Consider the following 23,575-nt stretch of genomic DNA (forward strand, 5'->3'; position numbering starts at 1 on the left):
TGGCCACTAGACACTGTCTAGACAGCTGTAGAATTCTTCAGTTTCTGGAAATGGAGATTGTCCAACCTCGGTTTCCAGAAACCACCCTCACCTCCCCCATCCCATCATAGCTGGCACGTTCCTTCTGTGCTGCCGCTGCCTCCGTACTCGTAAATGGAGCACAGAGGGGGCCAAAAGGGGGCAGTCCCAGGGACAAGGAGGGGAGGAGACGGTGGAAGACACTTTAGGCAGCTTCCTATTGGGTCTCCGGGCCCCTTCCCTCCCCCTTCCCAAAACCACGGCTAGACGCACCAAAACGCACATCTAGCCACAAATGCAGGGCAGCTGGAGCACAGAAGAGAAGAGAAGAGAATCTCTCGATAGGATTGCGCCCTTAATGGTCCTTTGAGGGTTCCTTTAGATGGCCAAGCACACAACTAATATTTCTCTTTCTTTCCCTTCAGTGCTTTATAACTTCTTCTACATTCCTCATATGTTAGAACCACAACAGAGCTGTTTGCCAATCCTGATAAAATAACAACAACAGCAACAACAACAACCTGAGCATTTGCAAGGTTGCACTTTTAAACTCACTTCAGTCATAGACTGTCATGGCTACAGGAATAAATGGAGTTTGCTTCTGCTGCCCGCATCAGCTGCTGCTCTGTGGTTGGCTATGTTTGACCCCCTTGGGTGCAGGGCCCCGGACTTTGGCCCCGAAGTCCAACCGCAGCTGCACCACTGCTCTCCCTCCCCTGCCTCCTTGCCCAGCAGGCTGCCAGGGGAGGGAGAGATCACTCTTGCCAAAGCTCTGAATTGCAGCAGACTTTCAAAATTAGTCCAAGGTCCACAAATTGCCCCCCCCCGCTCTACCGCATATCCTTTCCCAGTACAACAAAACTCTTTATTTCAGGATCTACTTTAAATTATGTCTCTCAACAAGTGTTGTTCTTGGTTATGTAAAACATTGGGACAAACAGAGGTTTGCCTAACCTTTGAATCTTCCAAGGGCACTTCTGTAAATATTTTCAATTGACTATATAATTCATACATTGACTGATTGAATTTAAATAAATTTATATATTGGAAAACTTCAATGGAAGCTTTGAAAAATATGCCTTTTATTTATGAAAGCTTCCTGTGCCAAAAAAAAAAAAAAAAAAAGGAAAATAAAGCTCCTGCTAAGCAGGAAGGGTAATCTTTGATACTTCCTTTTCCATCCAGTTAGGAAATAGGGACTTTTCTGATTAGCAGAAAGATCCAGAGCCGAAATGGTTTTTTAAAAGAAGCATATTGAAGGCTCATCAGTACTGGAAGCTTTCCCTAACCTGGAGCCCTCCAGCTGTGTTAAACTGTAATGCTCATCATTCTCAGCAAGCACAAGCATTGGCCTGATGGGAATTGTAATCCCATACATATGGAGGGCTCTAGATTGAAGAAGGCTGTGGGTTATCTAGGTTTTGTTTTTGTTTTTTTTTAAGACATTTTGACACTGAGTTCAACTCTGCACCATCACCTCCAGTACCTCATCTGTGGGTTATTATTGTTAGAATGTGACACTGGGAGCTAAAATAAGTGCTAGATTTGTACCCAGATCAGTGGGAAAAACCTATTTTTAGTCCACTTTATTATCAGCTCTGGCACAAGGAGAAAGGCACGGCTGCATCTGTGGGGCCAAACAGCCATGACCCTTGTGCTCTGCGCCTTTGCTTTTCACAGTCCCATTGATTAATCGGGTGCATACCTGACTCTGCAGTTGACATTTTAGAGTTAATTAACCTTACTGAATAGTCAATAATAGCTTGCAGCCCTAGTATAATATTTTATTTGGCTGCAGTTCTGCAAACGTCTATACATGTATGGCGGAGGAGTTTGCAAGCAAACATGAAGTTGCTACTGCAACGGTTTGCACAGCTGAATAAGCAACTCATTTTTTAAAAAAATTGTTTTTGCATGTGGCTGCAATAAAAACATCAAAGAACCCCTGTGGCTGGGCATGTGGTTCTCCAGCCAGGGGCACGCCTCGCTTTCTAGCAGCCTTCCCCAACCTGTTGCCCTCCAGAGGTGTTGGAGTGCAACTCCCATTATCCCGAGCCAGCATGGTCAATGGTCAGGGATGACAGGAGTTGTAGTCCCACCCATGGCGGGTGCCTGGTTGGGGAAGCCTGCTTGATAGGATTGCATCCTCTGGGTACAACCTTCAGGTGGACAGCAAATTGTATCTAGTCCTGTGGCTTCCCTGCCAGCTCTACCAAATTTGGCTAATGTAATCTGAGAGTCCATAGGGCTACAGGAAGCTCCCTTTCACCACATCAGACCCTGGGTCCATCTAGCCCAGCACTGCCGACACTGGCTGGCAGCAGCAGCTCTCCAGGGTTTCAGGCAGGAGCTTCTCCAACCCTGCCTGGGGCCTTCTGCATGCAGACCATGTGCTTTACCACCAGCTGTACGTTTGAAAATTCTGAACCTTTGGGGAACTAGATGTGCAAAGTGGTGAAAATGGAGGGGAAGTGTCATCAAGATGCAGAAATGCACACCCGGGTTGTTCACAAATGTGCACTTTTGGATAGAGTATTTCAAAAATCCTGTTGCCATAATTAGGGAGAATTTTTATTTTATTTGCACAGATTATGCAAATGGCAGGTGCAATTTGCACAAATGGTTATTTACACATTTTTTTTAAAAGAAGAAAGTGTTCCTGGATGTCTGGAAAAACCCCTAGCTTGGCTCGCAAAGGCAAGCTGAGCTGGAGCATCACAGAAATCCAGCGAGCCCCCAAAGGGCTGAATTTCCCAGTGACAGACATCCCTAGCAATAATATGCCCACCCCAACAAACAGCAACCCCCAGTTCCTTGGGAAATAGCTCTGATAGGCTTTCAATGTTCAAACAAACAAATGCACCTATTTTCTTCTGATAAATAACAGAGGACAGGGGGAGTAGGAGGTCAAGGGAGGAAAGATGGCCCATCCCTTGCCCATGTTACCTTTCTCTTTCTTTGAAGCCCTCTCCTTGCCAAGCAGGGGTATCTGTGGGATTTCTTTTATATACTGAGGCACATACTCTTTCCCATACGGCAAGTGTGGCATCTCCTTGCCCATGTGCTGCATCGGAATGCCATCCTTGCCCAGCGGCATGTGAGGTACTTGTTGTCCAAGGGGTTGGTACTGAGGCACTTGCGGGGGCATCTGCTTGATGCCATAATACGCACCAGCTTGGGTAGATCTCAACAGCCCGAGGCAAATGGTCACAGCCACCACCAAGAGCCACGTAGGCGCTAGCAATAGAGCCATGACCTGCATGAAAAAACAAGCAGACAAACAAACCAGCAAATATAACCACAACTGCAAGAATGAATATGGCAAACTCAAAATCTTGGGAAGCGCAAATTGGCGGAGAACAGGGGAGATGGGAGGCTCTGATGTCAGTGGGGCGGTGAATCCACTCTGGCTTTCAGTCAGAACCAGTCCCAGTCAGAACTCTAAAGGAGCTATCCAAGGTGCCCAGCCCAATCCCCAAAATAGGTTCGGCACCTTGGGTAGCTCCTTTAGGCTTCTGACCGGTTCTGACTAAAACCCAGAGCAGATTTATAGCCCCACTGAGATCAGAACCACCAGCCTCCACTGGCTGAGACATTCCCGCCTCCTTCCAGCAAATGTTCATTATAGCTGTCCAGCATGAATGCAAACAGGGCTGGTGGCAGGTCTGAGGTTAGTCTGAGTCTGAGGTCTTGGCCTCTGGGAGGGGGCTGAGGTCAGGGTCTTGACTATTGTGTGTGGCTTTGCTACTGTGGCTACTACTGTGGCTACTACTGTGTGCTTACTCATGAGCAGATGTACTGGCAGAGAAGGCTGCAGCCTGCAACTTGAAATGCCGCCCTTCCCAGTGAGCGGATCTCCCATTAGGAGCAGACCTGCCATTTGGGAAGGGACTGTTGAAGCTTCAAGACCTGCTGATGTCTCCCACAGTGGTGCAGCTAGGGATGTACGAATGTCACTTACCTGTTCGCGGATTATATTGATGGTGGGGGGGAGGTGTTCCGTCCCTCCCCCCGGAATCTGCGCTGGCCGGCTCCGCTCCGCAGGGATTCTGCGGAGCCGCCGGCTGGCTCCGCCAGCAGCCAGACATCCGGCCGCTGGCTAGCAGGGACGCAAATGGTGGCGGCCGTAGCCACCGCCGTTTGCGTCCCTGCAGTCAGCCGTGATAGGCTACGTAAATGTTTACATAGCCTATCATGTCTGACTTAAAAAACAACAACAACATTTGCGTTCCTTATTTTGGCATGTCTTAGTCTACGTCAAGATTTACGTACACTAAGACAGCAAAAATAAGGGGAACGCAAATAGCGTAGCGTCCGCTATGCTATTTGCGTTCCCCTTATTTTCGCCATCTTAGTCTACATAAATCTTGATGTAGACTAAGACGTGCCAAAATAAGGAACACAAATGACGGCGGCCGTGGCCACCGCCATTTGCGTACACGCGGTTTTTTTTTTAAAGTCAGACGTGATAGGCTACGTAAACATTTACGTAGCCTATCACAGTTTTTTTTTTTTAACCTAGCTGTGATAGGCTACATAAAGATTTATCTTGTCTTTTTTTTTTTTAACTGGAAATGTCGGCAGCAGCAGCCAGTCGGAAGACTGGCCGCCGCTGCTGCCGCACCACCGCCAGAGCCACCACCGGAGCCGCTGCCGCCCGGAAGATCCGCCCCAGGTAACTCTCATCCCAGGGGGGGCGGAGGGTGGCAGGCCATTCTGCCACCGATTTCGGGGGGCCAAATGCACTGGCATTCGGCCTCCCTGAGATCCGTGGAGGAATTCTCTGACATCTCTAGGTGTAGCTAGGTGATTTCAGATGTTGGGGATATAATGGTCTTATGGGGCCCCCCTTCAGATGGCTATGTGTATGACTGAAGTTGTGAAGCACACGGCAAACATTTCTCTTTGCCCACAGCCACTGCTCCATGCTTTACAACTGCTTCTACATTCCTGATCTATTAGGACAACAGCACCACCAACACAGCAGAGGCTGGTGGCGCGGATGTTGGTGGGATGGTGAATCCGCTCCGGGTTTCAGGCAGAACCAGTCAGACCTCTAAGGGAGCTATACAAAGTGTGAAGCACCTCAGATAGCTCCTTTAGAGTTCTGACTGAAACCTGGAGTGGATTAACTGCCCCAATGACATCGGAGCCACCAGCCTCCACTGCAGCAACAACAATAACAACAACAACAACAACAACAACCACTATTTGCTAACCCTGATTTAAAGAAGAAATACTTTGAGCATGTGCTGTTCTGCCTTTTAAACTTTCAGAAATCATAGCACCATCATGACTGCAGGAATAAAATGGAAGTTGCTTCGGCCGCCTTGAGGCTCAGATCACGTGCCACTCTCTGGGTGGTCATTTTGGGGGGCCCTGGCCCTGGGGTTGAGCCCTAACTGCACTACTGGGTCTCCCAGTATGTAACCCTCCTGTTCTTCTTCCTAAAGGAGCTCAGGGTACTGAAGGTGGAGCGATCTCATTTGATGTTCACAACTTCCCTGAGAGAAGGTGAGGCAGAGGGTATCTCTCCAAGAAGCTTGCCCTGAGCCAGCATCTACCTGTGAAGGTAGGAGGTCAGGTGAGCACACGGAGCTCCTAGCCAAAGGAAATACTTTGCCATGCAATGTCTGTGAAAGCATTGCATGAACAATGGAGTTGCCCAAGCAGGGCTGTTCCCCAACGGACTGACGATGCTTTTTGCTGTGTCCATTGGGGTTCCCATGAAGCTTTCGTGCCACCCAAATGTAAAACATACAGACAATGTGGAAAGAAGAGGTCAGAATTTCATCTGATAGCACCAAAAAAGGCAGGAAAGGGAAAACAAGAAGCAATATTAGTAAATGCACACTAGATGGAGTGTGTGCTATAAGATTCTGAAATCCTACTCTTCGAAGAATTGCGATCTTTAAAAAGATGATCAGTTGAGAGCACAGTAAATGTGAAATAGCTATTCATTGCATAAGATCCCAACACCTTCTCCCACGGTAAGACGTCTTTTGCAGGAATATCGCATTTCCCACAGCATTCGAACTAGCATAACTCGACACTGGGAAAGGTGATCCTTCGCCACCCAGCATCTTCATCGTAATTGGGTCTGCAGTGCAGAATATAGCTGTGCAAGTAACACAGGCTCAAACTGCATGGTTTTACCTCGAACAACTAGTATTCTTTCAAGGAAATACTGACACAATGGGGAGACTACTAAACCCTCAGGCATTTACATTCTTTTTTTCTTTTCTTCTTCTTTTTTTCTTTTTTGCACATATTTTACTAAAGAGTGAAAGTTGAGAACATGTGTCTCTGGACTTGGGCCCCCCACATGTACAGTATTAAAATAGTTGAGTCACACATAACACACCAGTTCATAATTACACACAGTTTCCATTCTTTAGTTTCTATATTCAGCTACTTGGAGGCCTGACTTATCAGGAAAAGGTGACTGGGAACACACTGAAGATCATGCTCAACAAGGCCCTTGATAATACGTCCTCATTGCTTGAAAGTACCTGGCACATGCAGGTATCACTCCCCTAACTCAGTATATATGCAACTGTTTAAGAAATCAATCTCCATTGATTTAAAGTTTTAAACAAATCTGTCTTCTGCTGCCAACAGGACTTAGTATGATTTTAGCATGTTTGGCGATTTGCAATGAAAGTACATTTAAGAAATAACTGTCCTATCATTTTTATCATTAACCCTTAGGAATAGTTACTGAAGAGGATGATGTGTGTGACATAGGGAGCAATCCTGTGGCCCCTAAAAAGAGCCAGCGGTGTGTGTGTGTGTGTGGGGGGGGGATAGGATATTTTGGATTCCTGGATCCGAGGTCAGAGACAGCACTCCAACCTCAAACCCAGGAATCTCAGCTCTCCTCCCCCTCCCAGCCAGCATGGGAGAACCACGCTGGCTGCCCCTTTGAGGTCGCAAAAGCGACCTCAGAGAGGAGGCAAAGGGAATGTTCCCATAGGTAGGCAGGGGACTGGAGAGGTTGGCTTGTGCTGTACCCTAAGAACAGAAGAAGAGCCTTGCTGGATCAGAATAAGGGTCCATCTAGTCCAGCATTCTGTTCACACAGTGGCCAACTAACTCTTGACCAGGAACCCACAAGCAGGGCATGAGCACAACAGAACCGTCCCACCCATGACTTGCCCTAAGGCCTCTTCAGCCTCCTTCCCTCCCCCTCTGCAGATAGATGGGTGAAAAAGTCCATCTAGCTGAAATGCAAAGTGGGAGGCATGATCGCCTCCGCCACACCTCCTGCTCTGCAGTGGATACTTGGAAGCCTCCAAGTTCAAAGGCTTGTGAGTACCAAGGGTGGATCACATAGGATTGCGCCCTTAAACATTTGAACGCAGGACATGTGGCTCCTGATTGGAAAATTGCTTATCTTCATGCAAGAAAATGTATAACATGAAACACAGCCTGGTTTTATTCTGCTTGGGGTTGAGCCTGCATGTCATATTCATACAAAAGTTAGCAGTTGAGGCTGTGATGACAAAAACTGAGATTTGGAAGTTGTTATCTCAGGTCTGTTCTTCTCAGGGCTGTTTAGCAGCCAAGCCCCTGCCCAATAGTTCTCCCCTGCAAGCCATCTCTCAGATCTTTCACCCCTCCAGCCAAGCTGGCCCTACCATTATGCAGAGTGAGGTAGCTGCCACAGTGGCATCTCCCCAGCCGTTCCTCCAGTGCCCTGCCCCCCGCCCCAGGCGTTCTCCTCTCTTGGAGTACAGAGCTATGTGTGCCACACTGTCTATCCTATACCCCATGAGCTAGCTCACGTTCCTCAGGTGTGCTGGAGGACCCTATCCCCTGTCCAATAGAGGTGGCAGGAGGGGTTTCATCTTGTCCTTTGCCTCAGCTGGACTTATTTCTAGCCCCAGAGTGGAGGGGGAACAAGAAAAACCAGACTGGGAGGAGGGTTGTAGGGGAGAAGCAGAGAGTGGGGGAAATACTAGGCATCATCCCCCTGCCCCATTATTCTCTCCTGGTTTACTTCATAGCATCTGGTTCTGCCCTATGCTCAACCTGAATATTTGTAAGCAAACACAGATATTACAACATGCCCGAAGTCTCTTGTGCCCTCCTAAGAGCTTCATCCTTGAAACTACCCAAGGTGCCGAATCTAAAAAATTAATCTGGTTTGAATCAGACTATTTAATAGTTGCAAAGTGCTGACTAAGACTACCTGCTGAAAGCCTACAGCTAACAGCAGGATGAAGCTGATACTGGTGTGCTGGTGTTTCAACTATGTGAACCATCCCTGAAAGGAGCAGTCCTATGTGGATCGACGGTTGCCTCCAACCCTGGGGTCGACCTCCTATCCAGTGCAGGGGGGGAGTAGTAGTGAGGAGCGGATGTCCTCCTCGCCTCCCCACCCCCCGCTTTTGCGGCTAGACAGCCGATTTCAGCTGTCTACCTGTGGGACCTTGGAGTGCGGGAAGCAGCGGCCGGATGACACAAATGAAGTGTTGTACTGGCATTTTCGACCTCCCTGCCCTAGCCTGCCCCCGGGAACATCCTATTTTTGCCGCTCTGCACTGCTCTTACAAACACAGAGCATGGGGTCAATCCACGCTGCCAATGAGGTAGCACAGGAGGGGGTGGGGGGTGGATTCTTTGGTAACTGACCTCAGTGTGTGGGCTTCGAGGTTGGCTCCTGGGAACCGACCTATCCTATCGTCGTCTAGTCACTGACTAGTGGCCATAGGACTGCGGCTTTAAAGTATCTTGACATTTGAAAGGATAATTGACTGGTGAAATGGTAGAATTTTCAGCAGACAAAGTGAGGGCTCATTCAGATGATAATTTCAAAGTATGCTCCTAAAACAATTTAGGTTTTCATTAAGGGAACTTAGTCAATTTCACTGTGCTTTCAAAAGGGGAGAAGTGAAATTGACAAGCCTCTTTTTATTTACAAGGACATGAAGTCTCTCTCATCCTAAGCTAGTTCAACCTGAAAGGTCTCACCTCTAATGTAGGAAACATGTGACATACTATTTTTTATACTCAGGAATCGGTTCCTAAATCTAAAATGCATCATATGATGCAAGCTTGAAATAACTTAAGTATGATGCTAGATTAAAGCCATTTAATATTATTCTTGTACATGATTCTCTCTTACAATCCCATGGTTTTATGGCCTGATACCTTGCCATAAAATACTTTCTTACCCACTCCTTTCTAAAAACTAGCAATACATGGTATTGGCCTCTCACTTGCTCACTTTGATGCAGTGCACACGGTGTTTTCTTAGTTCTTGCCTCCATGCTGCTTTATGGCTGATCTGTTGTCAGAAAAGTAAAGCAATCTTCGAGTTTGTGTCTTGGGCCTGAGCCTGTGCCATGTACAGTAATTCAGCTCACTGTACTTTGATTATTCTTTCCAAGAAGGGTGGAGAAGACAACTGCCTCTCCTATTTGCTTTGCTTTGTATTAATGTTATAGCTCTTTAGAAACTCCAAATCCCATTCCAAGGGAGAGATTCAAACCATGACAAATGTTTTTGCAATATTTTTTCCTGAGAATGTCTCTTGCCATTCAGAGCTTTTTTGCTAGAAGGCTGCTTTTTTTTTCCATTGCAGAGAAGGAAGCTTGTCTTGTATGCATACGTTCTCTCCAGTTCTGGAAGAATGTATGTCTATTCAAAAAGCAAAATGAAGTGCACCCAAATGGAAAACAAAGCAGAATAGTTGAAAAAAAGTTTGGCCTCATATACCTCTCTCATTGCTTTGCTCTAGTGTGTTCCTGCTGTTCATCTTATTACCAAAGGCATTTTTAATACCAGGGTTGCTTAGGGGAGAACTCTGTGAGAGCTGGACATCCACAGTTACCAGGACCCAGGGCCATCTCCAGGTTTGAGTGAGGGGACTCGGAAAAGTGCCCTCTCTTGGGGGCCCTCCTGTATCAGTAGTAGGCCCTGCTAGGGCATGGGAGCCCCAGGGTGCTGTGCGCTGTCATTGGGTGTGACTTGACCAGTGGAGGCTGGTGGCTCCGATGTCAGTGGGGCAGCGAATCCACTCCGGGTTTCAGTCAGAACTAGTCAGAACTCTACAGGAGCTATCCAAAGCTCACCAGCACTGTTGTCTAGGCCGGAGTGAGAGGCAGGTGAGCAAGCAGATGAAGAGGAGGTGCAACTCCAGAGGAGTTGTCAGTGGTAGGGTCGCCATAAGTCCTCTTTTAGTCCTCTATTTGAAGGGCCCTCTATTTGAAGTCCTCTATTTGAAGGGCTGCCAGAGGACTGTCCTCAGTTTGAAGGTGTCCTCTCTTTGAATGGCTGCCCTGTCTAATTCCAGTTTAAAGATAAAGATATCCACTAGAACTATTGTCCATCAACAGTTAGCACCTGAACATCAGACTGAACAAGTAGGCACACAGGTCACAGTCTTCCACACTATGGTGAGATGCACTATATTTCTATTTGAATTATAACAATTATTTCTAAATTTGCATCTATACATATCAATAAGCATATGAAAATTGTATGCAAATCACTGTCCTCTTTTTTGGTGATGTACTCCCTCTTTTTTGGCAAATCGTAAGTGGCCACTCTATCAATGGGCCCCTGTTGGGGTGTAGGCCCTTGGCAGGTGCCCAACCATGTCTACCCTTGGTGCCAGTCCTTGTTTGACTACGTAGCACTCAACCAAAAAATGATCAGGTGGCCTGGTTCTTCGCTGAACATGGTTCAGTTAAGCAGCTCTGTATCAGGCAGGCCTGAAAATGCTGAGTGCATTACGGTAGAAAAATGGTTATTTATTTAAAAACATATGCAAGGCCCTGTGCACTGAAGGCCCCATCAGTTAAAAACTCACACTGAACAAATAATGGGATGATGTTGTTTTCAACATTATTTTCATAAAGTCTGCAATGCTACACTGAGAATAAACAGGGCCATCGCAGGTTTCCCTCAAGCCAGACAGTTGACTTTTAATTTCCAAACCTGTGTGGCTGCTGGGCTTTAAACATTCTGGCCCAATAAACAGAATTGCCTGAAGTTTTTTTCCTCCCAAACAAATGTGTTTTATGAGGAACTTTATTCTCTTGAGCTTTTTCTATTCTTGAAGAGAACTTGCAATAACATGTATTTTCAGCAAGATTGACTAGCTTTTACTTGGATTGTGGTTTCATTTGAAACTTCTTGGAATTCAGTGGGCCTTATTTGTCTGGAAGGTTCTTAACAATAGTAAAAACCAAATCAGAAAAAGAGAGAAAAAGAAATTATCATAGGGTATATAGGGCTCTATGGGTACACTTAAGGTAAATCACATCAGACTGATCTATCCTTTCTCAAGACTTTTTTTTTAAGATGAAAGACTTATCCAGAATAGATTCAGTCTGTTTGGACACACTTCTCCAACTTGGTGCCCTCTGGATGTTTGGGACTTCAACTCCTATTAACTAAAGGCCAGCATGGCCAATGGTCAGTAATGCTGGGGGTTGTAGTCCAAAACATCTGGATGGCACCAGGTTGGGGAAGGCTGCACTACTGCATAAGAAATTATTATCTGAACTGGAAATGTTGGGTTTCAACAACAGAAACCTAAGCAAACACTTACCAAACATAGATCAAAGCCCCCCCCCCCACACACACACACTGGCTGTTGGTTTTGATCTTGGGATGGCTTGGGGAAACTGGTGATGGGTTCGTTTGCTCATTGCATTTCTGTCATCCATGGAAGCCCTTCACCATATGCCACCTTGATCATCTGAAGTTCAGAGTGTGGCCACCAAGTGGTGCCCTTCCGGCTTTGGAATGCTCTCCCCAAGAAAGCCCACCTGGAGCCTACATTGTGCCAAGCTTAGAGTTACTTGTTCTCCTAGGCCTTTAAAGATCTCTGTTTTAGTACAGTGGTGTGTTTTAAGCCCCTGTATCTGGTGGTTGCTTTAGCTTTGTAATTCACATTGTATTTTCTTCTGTTATGTTGATATGCATTTTATTTGGATTTTTATGCTGTGCTGGGTTTTAGTGATGTATTGTGATTTCATTGAATTATTATTATGTTTTTATTTTTGTACAATGCCTAGAGAACCAATTTATTAGTTGTTTAATAAATATAATAAATCATTTCCCACAATGCTCCAAAGTGATGCTAAGTCAGGGAATGCTGTGGGAAATTAAAATGGCAGATTCAGCTGCTAGGTATTACTTGGAGTGCTGAGCTGGAAAAAAATAATTAAAGAGAACCCACGGCAGGTATCAGTGGTGGACCCTGCTAGGGTACTAGAACCCTGGCAGCTGCCCAAGGATGCCAGATTCTGATGCCAGTCCTGTGTTTATTAATGTGACTAGATCTGAATATAAGACATTGACTCTCTAAATAGCTAATATGAATAACCATGATTCAGATGTACATTTACCCATGTATCCTGGGTTTAGCCATGCTGGCTGGAGATGATGGACGTTATAGTCCAAAACATCTGGAGAGCCCCAAATTGGGGAAGGCTGCCCTCTGTCTTCACTGACGTATGCCTCCCTTGTTATATCTGAAAATCAAATCTGAAATAAACATGCTTTTGCATACCCACCATCTTAGGTTAGTGATTCAAATACCAGTTCACAGATAGGCAGCTTATCTGATTAAGTGTCACATTTTTAGCTCAAATTTCCTCTTGTTTTGGCTCTGTATGCTGCCATCTTTGCTATATGTGTGCTCAAAGAGCACCGTAAAAGAACAAATTGACAGTCCACTTGGTTTCAGTTGAGCTCAACTGCAAGAAACAAATGTAATGCCAGGAAGCTTTTCTATGAAATTCAAGCCTTGCTTTTGGACCATCAAAGTTATTACAATATCTCCTTTTAAAGAATGTAATGCAAAGAGCATTCAGAACTATTATGTTGAGCTGTATATTCTTGCATCACTTTTTGTACCTGGGAAACAAACAAACACATACAGTATTGTAGCGCATATTGCTGACATACTTGATCATTTTGATTAATTTATAATATGGCCTAAGATCTGGCTTCTCCCAGTTGTGTTGTTTGGCAAAGTAATGATACAATGATTAAACCACTCAAAAGATATCAAAACCATCTGTGCCTGATTATGTTTCAACTTGATTTTCAATTACAAAATAATAAGAGGATGCTTGGGAAGAAAACTCGGCTTTGTACGTACCAGAGGAATTCTGCGGCCCCATTATTTTCTCATCAGGATGGCAGGAAAAGTTCCAAATGCAAACAGACCGAAAGATTTATAGGCTTGACAGCAGTGCTGACACTTGGCTGACAGAGCCCCTTAGAAGGCCAAGGAGAAACTGTCTGTTCTTCAGGTATGGAGCAAGCCGGCTGCTAGTGGCAACTGTGCATCACAGTGAATTATGTGAACACAATGTCATCCCGAAATTCTCACTTCCAGAAGCGCTCCAGAAGTCCTGTGGAGTGTGTGGTGGATTGCTTTCCAGTGGAGCCCTTTTCTGGTGGCTCCAATCTTAGTGGAGCGGTCAATCCAGTCAGGGTTTCAGTCAAAAACAGTCAGAACTCTAAAGGAGCTATCCAAGGTGAGAGACACCCTGGATAGCTCCTTTTAGAGTTCTCACTGGTTCTGATGGAAACACGGAGTGGATTCCGTGCTCCACTGGCATTGGAGCCACCAGCCTCCACTGCTGCTTTCTAGAATATATACAAACTGTGCAGGAAGCTTCACCTGTGTGTATCTCTCTCCCCCCCCCCCCCGCCTTGGCTTTCTGAGGAAAGCAGGGATCAGTCAACTCTAAATATCACTTTTTGGCCTGTTCCACAGCTTCCTCACTTCTTAAAAAAACAAAACAAAACAACAACTAGATAAGACAACAGAAAACAAAACTTTGTGTTACTGAAGTCAGAGGGGTTGCTTTTGTTCACTTCAGTGGGAAAAATACTTGACTCAAAATGTTGCACTAACGATAAAGGGCTAGCACACAGCCAATGTTATATAAACTCTTAAGGGTGCAATTCTATGCATGTTTGTACTGGAAAAAAGGCCTACAATTCTCAGCATTCCCCAGGCAGCATGGCTGGCTGGGGAATGCTGGGACTTGTAGGACTTTTTCCTGTCTAAACATGCATAGTATTGGGCCCTAAGTCTCACTTGTGTCCTGAAGTTATATACATGAAAAGGTTAAAATGAACGTATAAAGCTGCTTGTACTGAGTCAATGAAGGGGTTCGCACAACACGCTAAGCCACTCTTAGTGGTTGAGTGCGGGTTGTTGTTGAACTGTGGGTTGTTTGCTGAACTGTGAGTTAGCGTGTTGTCTGAAGCCAGGACATTTCCCACAGAGTGGCTTGTTAACCATGCAGTGTGGTTTATTTTTCTTGAACAAGCCACCTTGAGAACCCATGGTTTGTTGCTGGGTTGTTCAGGGTGCCTAACAGTGTATTGGTCCATCTCGAGTAGTTGCCTACTCTGACAGGACTCTTTCCCCATGCAAGATCCTTTGAAATGAAGATGTCTGGAGCTCAATCTGGAGGGGGGAAAAAATTGCACGAATACAACAATTTGGTACAAAAGGGTTCAAATATGATGAGAAGGCGATATGACAGGAATATACCATACTTGCTATTAGACAGCCTTCCCCAACCTCCAGAGGTGTTGGACTATAACTCCCATTCATGGGAATTATAGTCCAACACCTCTGGAGGGTGCCTGGTTGGGGAAGGCTGAAGCAAAATTAATAATAATTTAAACTTTAGCCCTCTTCAGGGATTCAGATTTTAAACCATGGAGAGGAGATGGGGATGCATGCCTTCACACTCCAGCCTCCACCCTGTCCTCCCCATATTGATGGGGAAGGTCTGCAGTGAAATCAGGGTTCTTGATCACATGAAGAACGGTAACTGCATTCAGGTGAACACTTTCACTACAGACCTTTTGTTGATGGGGAGAGTAGGGATGGAAGGCAGCATCAAGGGTAGACATAGTTGGGCATTTACCAAGGGCCCACACCCCAGCATGTGTCCACTTTCAAGAATGCCCTAGAGCAGGGGTGTGCAGAAGGTAGATCTCCAGATGTTTGGGACTTCAACTTCCAGAAGACCATGTCAGGAATGCTGGAAGTTGAGGTCCAAAAGATCTGGAGATCTACTTTCTGCCCATTCCTTGCCATAGACTTGTTCTTACTGTTCACTATTGCAGTTTGCTTGTTCACCTGCCTCTTGCTTTGGCCCAGACAACCAACAGTGGTGGTAAGCAGGAGGAGGAGCAGATGCCACTATCTACTTGCTCACTGTCTCTCTGCCAGTCCAGCAAGCAAGTGGTTGCAATGATGAGAAAGAGGAGGAAGAGGCGCAATGGCAGCTGGTGACAATGGTGGTGAGAAGGTAGACCCATTGAGGGAGGGGGCCCATTGAAAGTGTTTTGCCCAAGGACCCTTGCAAACCTGGAGCTGCACTGGTGGAGGGCATAGGGCCCGAGCATGCATCACCACCTCCTCTCTATGCTTTCAAATGTGAACACCCAAAGACGCTTTCTGTGCCCCTGGTTAATCACGCTTTCATTTGTCAGAAGCAAGACAAATTTTGGTATGGCCAACAGCCTTTTCAGAGTGGGATTCAAAATGGTCAGTACGGCAATTTTTGTACAGCAGTGCTCTGACCTTCTGGACACTGCTGCATCTCTAAGGCTGCCATCCTATAACCAGTTACCTGGGAGTAATCCCCACTGGACACAGTCAAACTTACTTCTGAGTAGATATTTACAGACTTGCACTGTAACTTTCTCACTGACACACCTTTAGAGCTGTCCTACTAGCATATATAGCTGAACATGCAGAAAAGTGGGTTCCTCCTACTCATTTCAGCCAAACATTCCCTACATCCTACATGTCTCTGGCAGTTTCAGATTCTGCTATTTTCCCTGCTTCACAGTCTCAGGGCACCTTGAACACTTAACTTTTCTTCCCTTCCAGAATTCAAGAAATTGCCAAATCCTGGGGCCCATCTACACCCGGCTTTTACTCCGAGGTGGGTGTGAGTCAAGGTTCCTCGGCACAGATGATGCACTCGCCACTTCACAGCCTTCTGTGGTTTCCACCAGAAAAATGCAGATTTCCAAGGTGGCGTTTTGCTGTGAACTTTTCAGCTGCTGCGGGTTCACTACGGCGGGGTGCGCTGCCTAACCCTCCCTTGGGGTGACATCGCGGTTTGCGGTGGGTGAGGGGTGGGTGGTGAGTAACTGTGTGACACCATTTTCCTCCTCTCCACTCCTCCCTCTTCCTTTGCGGCTGCGCAGCTCTGTTGGTCCAGCATGGCTGCTTTTAATTTGGGCAGCAAAAACCCAAACCAAACTTGGAAGGGCTGTGACTTACACTTTAAAAAAGGGGGGTGGTAGATTTCCCTCACTGTGCCCCTAATTTCAGTGCGTTTTGCCCCTTCTCCCTCAGAAATCTTCTCTTATCCCACTTTCTAAACTTTGAGGGTTGACAGAGAGATGCACACCAATCATATCAGCTAAAGGCATCACTATGGTTGCAAATCTGGGGGGGGGGAGAGGGAAGGGAGATTTCCCATTGATTTCAGCATGGATTTCAGCATGGACTTTGTGTCACTGTCTTGCATATATTTCTCAGATTCCTGTTTGTTGCTTGCTTGCTACCCATCGCACGATTGGGAAGGGAATTCCTGCTCACCATGGTCCAATGGCTTTTTGGCGCACTGTTTCTCTGCAAGGAAACTGCAGCGTTGGCAAAACACACGCTCGCAAAGACCCATCGGCCAGCAGAGGAGAAATGTCAACAATCAACAAGGCCTCCTGTTGTGCCTTTGCGTATCTAAACCTGGAAATACTTCGGGGGAGGGGGAGGGCAGAGTGGAGTTTCTTTCAGTGAAACTGCGCAGTGATGCACCCCATATATCTTGCTGGTTGAGCATCCGCAGCTCAGGAGCTGCGCAGCTCCGACGACATGAAAGACCAAGTCAGTGCCATGTAGATGGGGCCCAGTCACATTTCCTTTTCTTCCTCTTCCTCTTCCTCTTCTTCATCACCATCGTCATCATCATCATCGTGGTCTGCCCCTTCCAATCTGTACCTGCTGTTCATGCAGTGGAGACTGACCCAAAGGTTGGCTTGCAACCCGCAGCCCCATCTTCTCCACAAGTGCTTGGCTTCCCCTTCCCCCAGCACCACTGTTCATTTATCAGTGCCTGCCCTCTTTCCCAACCCCTGCCCTTTTCCACCTAATGCAGACATAAACCTTCCGGGCATGGGCTGAATTACTTTTATGTTCTGTGCAGTATTTACCATGCTGTTGGTGCTAAATACCTGGTAAAATATAGCAGCAGGAATAGCAGCAGTAGCAGCAGAAAAAGACTGGGTTGAACACAGCTGGTGCAGTGTAATGGCAAAGCATGTACACGGGAAGTCTGGTTTGAATTTTGCCGCAGCCATGGACTTGCCTGAAAAGGCTGTAGGCAAGCCTGCATAATGCAGCTTCAGGACCCACCTCTCAATCTGCACTCTTGGGATAACCTATTTGTCTTCGATGTATTTCTATAGAAATGTATATCCTGCCCCTTTGGGGCCTTGGCACCACTCAGAGTGTCTCATGGCAATTTAAAATAGGGCTGCAATTCCATTTCAGAGACGTTTTCAGGGGCCACATCCCAGTGGTGGGTGGGGCTGAAGGCAAAAGGGGTGGGGCTAAAAGGCAAAAGGGGACGCAGGGCCCAAAATACCACCATCGTTTAGCATAGCTGGCTGGGGAATGCTGAGCGTTGTAGGATTTTCTTCTGTCTAAACATGCGTAGGATTGCACCCTAAATCTCTTACTGCAACTAACTAAGCCTTAGGGGAGGCATTCCAACTTTTTAGAATTGGGAAAAAACTGCGCAAAAGCTGGGAAAGTTCCCAATGATTGGTGGTTGGGGAAAAAGGCATGGCTATCTGGAGAACCCCAAAGCACTGGATTTGGACCGCAGGAGGGCTGGATCTGGTCCCCAGGCCTAAGGTTTTGCAATGCTGATTTAAAACAGCACTACAATGTGAAACCACATATTAAGCAGTGAACACAATGACCCAACATAGAGGACAGCTGTTAGGACTACTGAGGAAGTGATTTGAAGTCTCTACATCACTATATAATGCCAACAACAACAACAACAACAATCTCCAGAAAAGGCCAAGTCCAGTGGAGGCTGGTGTCTCCAATGGCGAATCCACTCCAGGTTTCAGTCAGAACCAGTCAGAACAATAAAGCTTTGCCCCTCGGATAGCTCCTTTAGAGTTCTGACTGAAACCTGGAGCAGATTCACTGCCCCACTGACATCGGAGCCACCAGCCTCCCCTGTCACCAGATGAACAATAGCAGTTTGTGACAATGGTGGGGAAAAAGCAGACTTGCGGTGAGCAGGCGGATTTGCTGAGGGAGGGGCCCACAGTGCATGTCTTGTGCAAGGGCCCTCAGAAACCTGGAGCCAGCACTGTGTGCAACCACCATGTCTGTTTTTTGGACATGCGCTCTGATCTTGTTATGATGGCTCTCCAGCATGTCTAACTAGGGTGCTTTACTCTCATTACAACCCAAACAGTCCAGCCATGATAGCTTCATCCCCTGTCCAATTTGAAACAAGTGTTGTGTGGATGCGCTGCGAGCTGCCAGAAAACCACACAGGCACCCCACACAGGCACCACTTAATAAAAAGTCCTCCTTTTTTGGAGAGTTGCACCTGGTGTTTGCTTTAATGTCTTCTGGGGACAAAGAAATGCCCTCTCTATTTTCTCAGGCCTTCTAAACTTTATATTATGCTGTGGTTTTAACATGGTTGCTTAGCTCTGCGAATTTTTTTGCCCCTCTGTTCGAATCGCTCACGGCTGCTGTGCTTCAATCTCTTGATCTCTGTTTTAAAGTGATTAGTTTTGATTTCGTTTGCTGCTTCTTAATTTGGCCTACTGCAATTGTGATTTTAGTTGGCTATACAATCACAGAGTTGGAACAGATCTTCTTCTAGTCCAACGTCAATGTAGGCTCATCAGTGCAGCATGCAACTGCAGCCTCTCTGACAGATATCCATCCAACCTCTGTTAAGTACCTCCAGCAAAAGAGGTACACACACACACCCCCGGCACTACCAGACCGATCATCCTTCGTACATCACCCAGATGACTCTTGTTATTGGGCAGCTTGCTTATTTATTTATTTATTTATATTACATTTATATCCCGCCTTTTTTCCTCCAAGGCACCCAAGGCGGCGTACATAATCCTCCTCCTCCTCCTCCATTTTATCCTCACAACAATAACCCTGCGAGGTGGGTTGGGCTGAGAGTCTGTGACTGGCCCAAAGTCACCCAGTGAGCTTCCATGGCCGAGTGGGGACTAGAACCTGGATCTCCCGGCTCCCAGTCCAACACTCTCGCCACTACACCACACTGGCTCTCATATATGGAACGAATGCATTTGGTTGAAGAGTTTAGTTTCCATTCAGTATCTTTGGGTCTATCTTTGATGGGAAAAATTTTAAGGGGAGACCTTTAGGGGTTTGTGTTTTCTGAAGGGGGCTGAAGCTGACGCTGTGTGTCAGGCCTGACTGAAGCTGAAGGGGAGACTTTTCGGGGTTCATGTTTTCTGAAGGGACACCTCCAGAGGGGGGGAGGGGTGTGTGAAGGAGAGACCGAATTGCAACAAACTCACAGTGGTATAAGTGTTACTGCTTGTTGAAATCATATTTATTTAAATACTGGAAGCACTTCTTTATTCTGACATCACTGTTATATATATTGACTTCCCTTTCTTTATTACCTGAATTCTGTATTTACCCTTTCCTTCATTTTATAAATTTGTGTTAATCTGGCCCTAGTATTTAGAGGGCTGGATCTACACTGGTGCTTTTTATCAGTATTGAAATGCACTGATAACAGTTGGGGCACATTATGCATTCCTTATACCGATTTTCCAGCATTATTTCCCACTTTTCATTCAATATTATCCAAAATACTACAACAGATGTCATTGCGTGTGCTATGAGGTATAAATGTGCAAGAGGGATATAGTGTCACCATGGTGAGATCATATCGATATGACATAAGGTGTACATCTGGCGACCATTACATTTCTAGGAACCTGGAGTCCACTACAATAACTTATTTTTAATTGTTTATTAGTTTTTAGAGATAATGTGTAACAATGAGGCCATTTTATAAATAAAAAATTAAAATCCATGTTCTGCCATTTGCCACACAGTCAACTTTCTTGAGTGAATCATGAAGTGGAGAGCTACTGTGTGTACGTTTGGAGCAAGCATAATTCTATAAACACCCCTGGAGCTCCATGTCCTCCATCTCAGCATCGAAGAGTCTGCCTAATGCATCTTTTGAAGTCTACTTTAAAACCACACCCACCCCTCCAAAATTGTTTTGAACTCTTTCAACAGAAAGCTACCAGGCATTCTCACTGACTACCAACAATTGTTTTGAGACTGCAATGTAGGGCTGTGCATGGACCCCCTGCTCTGCTTCAGATGCCGCTTCGGATCCTCTGTAGTAACCCCTATCCACCTCAGACTGATTCAGATTCCCTCTGTTTTGACTCGGATCAGAATCCGAAGTGAGATTTGGATACCCGGATCACCCGTTTTTAGCGTTTTCCATTGACTTGCATGGGAAAATACAAATGGTCATAACTTTTTCAGTTTTTATGATACAGGCATGAAATCTGGGGACCTCGCTGCCACCCTGGAGGCGAGTCTACCTGCCAAATCTCAGGCAGTTTGGCACAATAACTTTGGTGCTAGGCGCTGGTGAAATTTGACTTTTCCCACAAAAACTCCCAAAGCAAAGAGCTATAACTTCTCCCTGTTTCTACTCACACGTGTGTGAAACCTTGGCCCCTCCCAGCTCCCCTTGAAGGCATTACACCTGCCAAAGTCCAGGCAGTTTGACCCACCTGCTAGGCACAGGTGAAATTTGATGTTCCCAGAAACTCAGATGAATCTCAGAAGGGATAGTGCGTTGAAGCGGAGGTCAGTATCGCTAATCTCTGCTGAAAGTTTCTTTGAAGTACAAAACAACCCTTATTCAGAAGAATCACCTGCTCAGCCTCCCTATGGCTGAATACACACATTGCCTGAAGGGCAGGCTGGAAGAGTTTTTTTTTTATATCTGCTTTTGTTTATTTCTAGCAGACACTAAATGAGTATTTTGTATGTATGTTATATTTTAATGTGGGGGGGGGGGTTGGCCACACCAGTCCCACCAAATTTCAAACAGGTTTTAATTAAAACCTGATTCTAGGGAACTGAAGGAACTGTGGCTAGTAAGGTGTGGCAAGTGTACATAATTATCAAGTTTATGCAGTTGGTGATCTCCAATGACCTCAGGCTCTCAGCAGTCTTCTGACAGAGGCAGAAAGACACAGCAACTCTGCTAGGCAGGACCTGTGGTGGTTCGACAGCTACTGCATGCCAACGAGAGCCTCTATAGAGAAGAGCTGCCTGGGAAGTGGCCATGGACCTTGGGAATCATTACACTTATTTTCTAAATGAAGGATCTACGAAAGAAAGAAAGAAAGAAAGAAAGAAAGAAAGAAAGAAAGAGGAATGAATGGACCAAAGTGCAATTCCTTGCATATTGTGTAGGGAAGAGAGGCTTGGGACCGCAAACCAGACAACACCAAGGCATATCCTGTAGGGAAGAGCGGCCTGTGGCCAGAAAGGCAGATACAAACAGAGTCAAGCTTGCCAAGAGGGCAGCACACACGCGTGCGTGCGCGCACACAGAAGAGCAAAAGAAAAGCAGAACTACCTAAGCAAATAAAAGGGTTTTTTAATTTATTGTTTTATATTTAATTTTCTTTTAGGGAAGGCAGGTAAAACTCAAGAAATACAGGAGGATGGCAGAGGCATTAAGATGAGAGCCAAGAGCAAGCAAGGAACAGGAAAAAAACCTTCATTAATTTATGTTTTGGGAGGATCAAGACAGAAAAGAGACAGATGGTTCACTTCAGAATGGGAGAGGGGGAAGCCAAACACTAAACACGTAGGCTGCTATGATATGCCTTTATTTAAGAGTTTATAAAGAAAGAAACAACTAAATAGTTGAATATTAATTAAAAGGGGGGGAATAGAGGAACATGCCCAGAAGTCAATGTTTGATTTTAAAAATCAAACTAAGAGTGGGTTTTCAAAAATCTAGAAAAGACAGGGTTGAATGAAAAAATGACAAGGAGCAAGCAGCAGTGAGGGTCGAACTTAAAAAACAAACACAGCCTTTTCTGGAGTCCCCAAGTGACTAGGGATGGCAGAGAATTCCACCACGGACTCCAGTGAGTCCCCTGGAATCCATGGAGGAACGGCCTCCCCCCCGCCACCCCGCAGAATCCCCCCGGGATGGAGCTTACCTGGCGGCGGATGCGGTGGTGGTGGCAGATGCGGCGGCTCCGGCTGGTCACCCAGCCAGCCACTGCCGGGCTGCTGTGGCCGCAAATGGCAGCCATTGTAGTGGCCGCCATTTGCGTCCTTGCATTCAGCCATGATAGGCTACATAAGTATTTACGTAGCCTATCACAGCAAAGAGCAGGGATGCAAATGGTGGCTGCTATGCCATTTGTGCCCCTGCTCTTTGCTGTGATAGGCTATGTAAATACTTACGTAGTCTATCACGGCTGACTGCAAGGACGCAAATGCTGGCCGCTACGATGGCCGCCATTTGCGGCTGTAGCAGCCCGGCCATGGCCGGAACTCTGGCTGTGGCTGGCGGCTCTGCGGAGCCGCCGCGGAGCAGAGCCGGCCAGGGAGGATTCTGGGGGGAGGTACAGAGCGCCTCCCCCCCCCACCGTGGATAGCCCGGTGCAGAGCCAGGTAAGACTTTTGTTGTTGTTGTTATTGTTGTTCAGTCGTTAAGTTGTGTCCGACTCCTTGTGACCCCATGGACCATAGCATGCCAGGCCTTCCTGTCCTGCGCTCTCTCCCGGAGTGTGCTCAAGTCCATATTCATTGTATCTGTGATGCTATCTAGCCATCTCATCCTCTGCCGTCCCCTTCTCCTTTGGCCTTCAGTCTTTCCCAGCATCAGGGTCTTTTCCAGGGAGTTTTCTCTTCGCATTAGGTGGCCAAAATATTTGAGCTTCAGCTTCAGTATCTGTCCTTCCAATGAGCACTCAGGGTTGATTTCCTTTAGGATGGACTGATTTGACCTCCTTGCAGTCCAGGGGACTCGTAAGAGTCTTCTCCAGCACCACAGTTCGAAAGCATTGATTCTTTGGCGCTCAGCCTTCCTTATAGTCCAGTTCTCACAGCCATACGTTGCTACTGGGAAAACCATAGCTTTGATTATACGAACCTTTGTCAGCAAGGTGATGTCTCTGCTTCTTACTATGCTGTCTAGGTTTGCCATAGCTTTCCTCCCAAGGAGCAAGCATCTTTTAATTTCATGGCTACAGTCACCATCTGCGGTGATCTTGGAGCCCAAGAAAGTAAAATCTGTCACTGCTTCCATTTCTTTCCCTTCTATATGCCAGGAAGTGATGGGGCCAGATGCCATGATCTTTGTTTTTTTAATGCTGAGTTTCAAACCAGCTTTTGCACTCTCCACTTTCACCCTCAACAAGAGGCTCTTTAGATCCTCTTCGCTTTCTGCCATTA

General features: G+C 46.3%; 2 protein-coding genes across 2 annotated transcripts in view; one reads left to right on the forward strand and one right to left on the reverse strand.

The window, feature by feature from the left end:
• ST3GAL6 (ST3 beta-galactoside alpha-2,3-sialyltransferase 6) overlaps positions 1–23,240 on the forward strand; it is a 160,433-nt gene extending 137,193 nt beyond the window's left edge. The window contains exons 11-12 of the transcript XR_014789052.1: positions 15,911–15,965; positions 16,571–23,240. The gene's annotated coding sequence lies outside the window, so the exon portion shown is untranslated. The remainder of the gene's footprint in view (positions 1–15,910; positions 15,966–16,570) is intronic.
• The window catches only part of COL8A1 (collagen type VIII alpha 1 chain), a 171,344-nt gene that overhangs the window by 6,392 nt on the left and 141,377 nt on the right, over positions 1–23,575 (reverse strand). Inside the window, exon 3 of the mRNA XM_084843179.1 lies at positions 2,965–3,274. Coding sequence (XP_084699305.1) covers positions 2,965–3,271 — 307 coding nt within the window. The 5' untranslated portion in view covers positions 3,272–3,274. The remainder of the gene's footprint in view (positions 1–2,964; positions 3,275–23,575) is intronic.

The sequence above is a fragment of the Heloderma suspectum genome, chromosome 3 (genome assembly GCF_057233095.1).
Source record: "Heloderma suspectum isolate Gila_16-S chromosome 3, 16-S_ref, whole genome shotgun sequence".
In the NCBI taxonomy this organism is placed as follows: Eukaryota; Metazoa; Chordata; class Lepidosauria; order Squamata; family Helodermatidae; genus Heloderma; species Heloderma suspectum.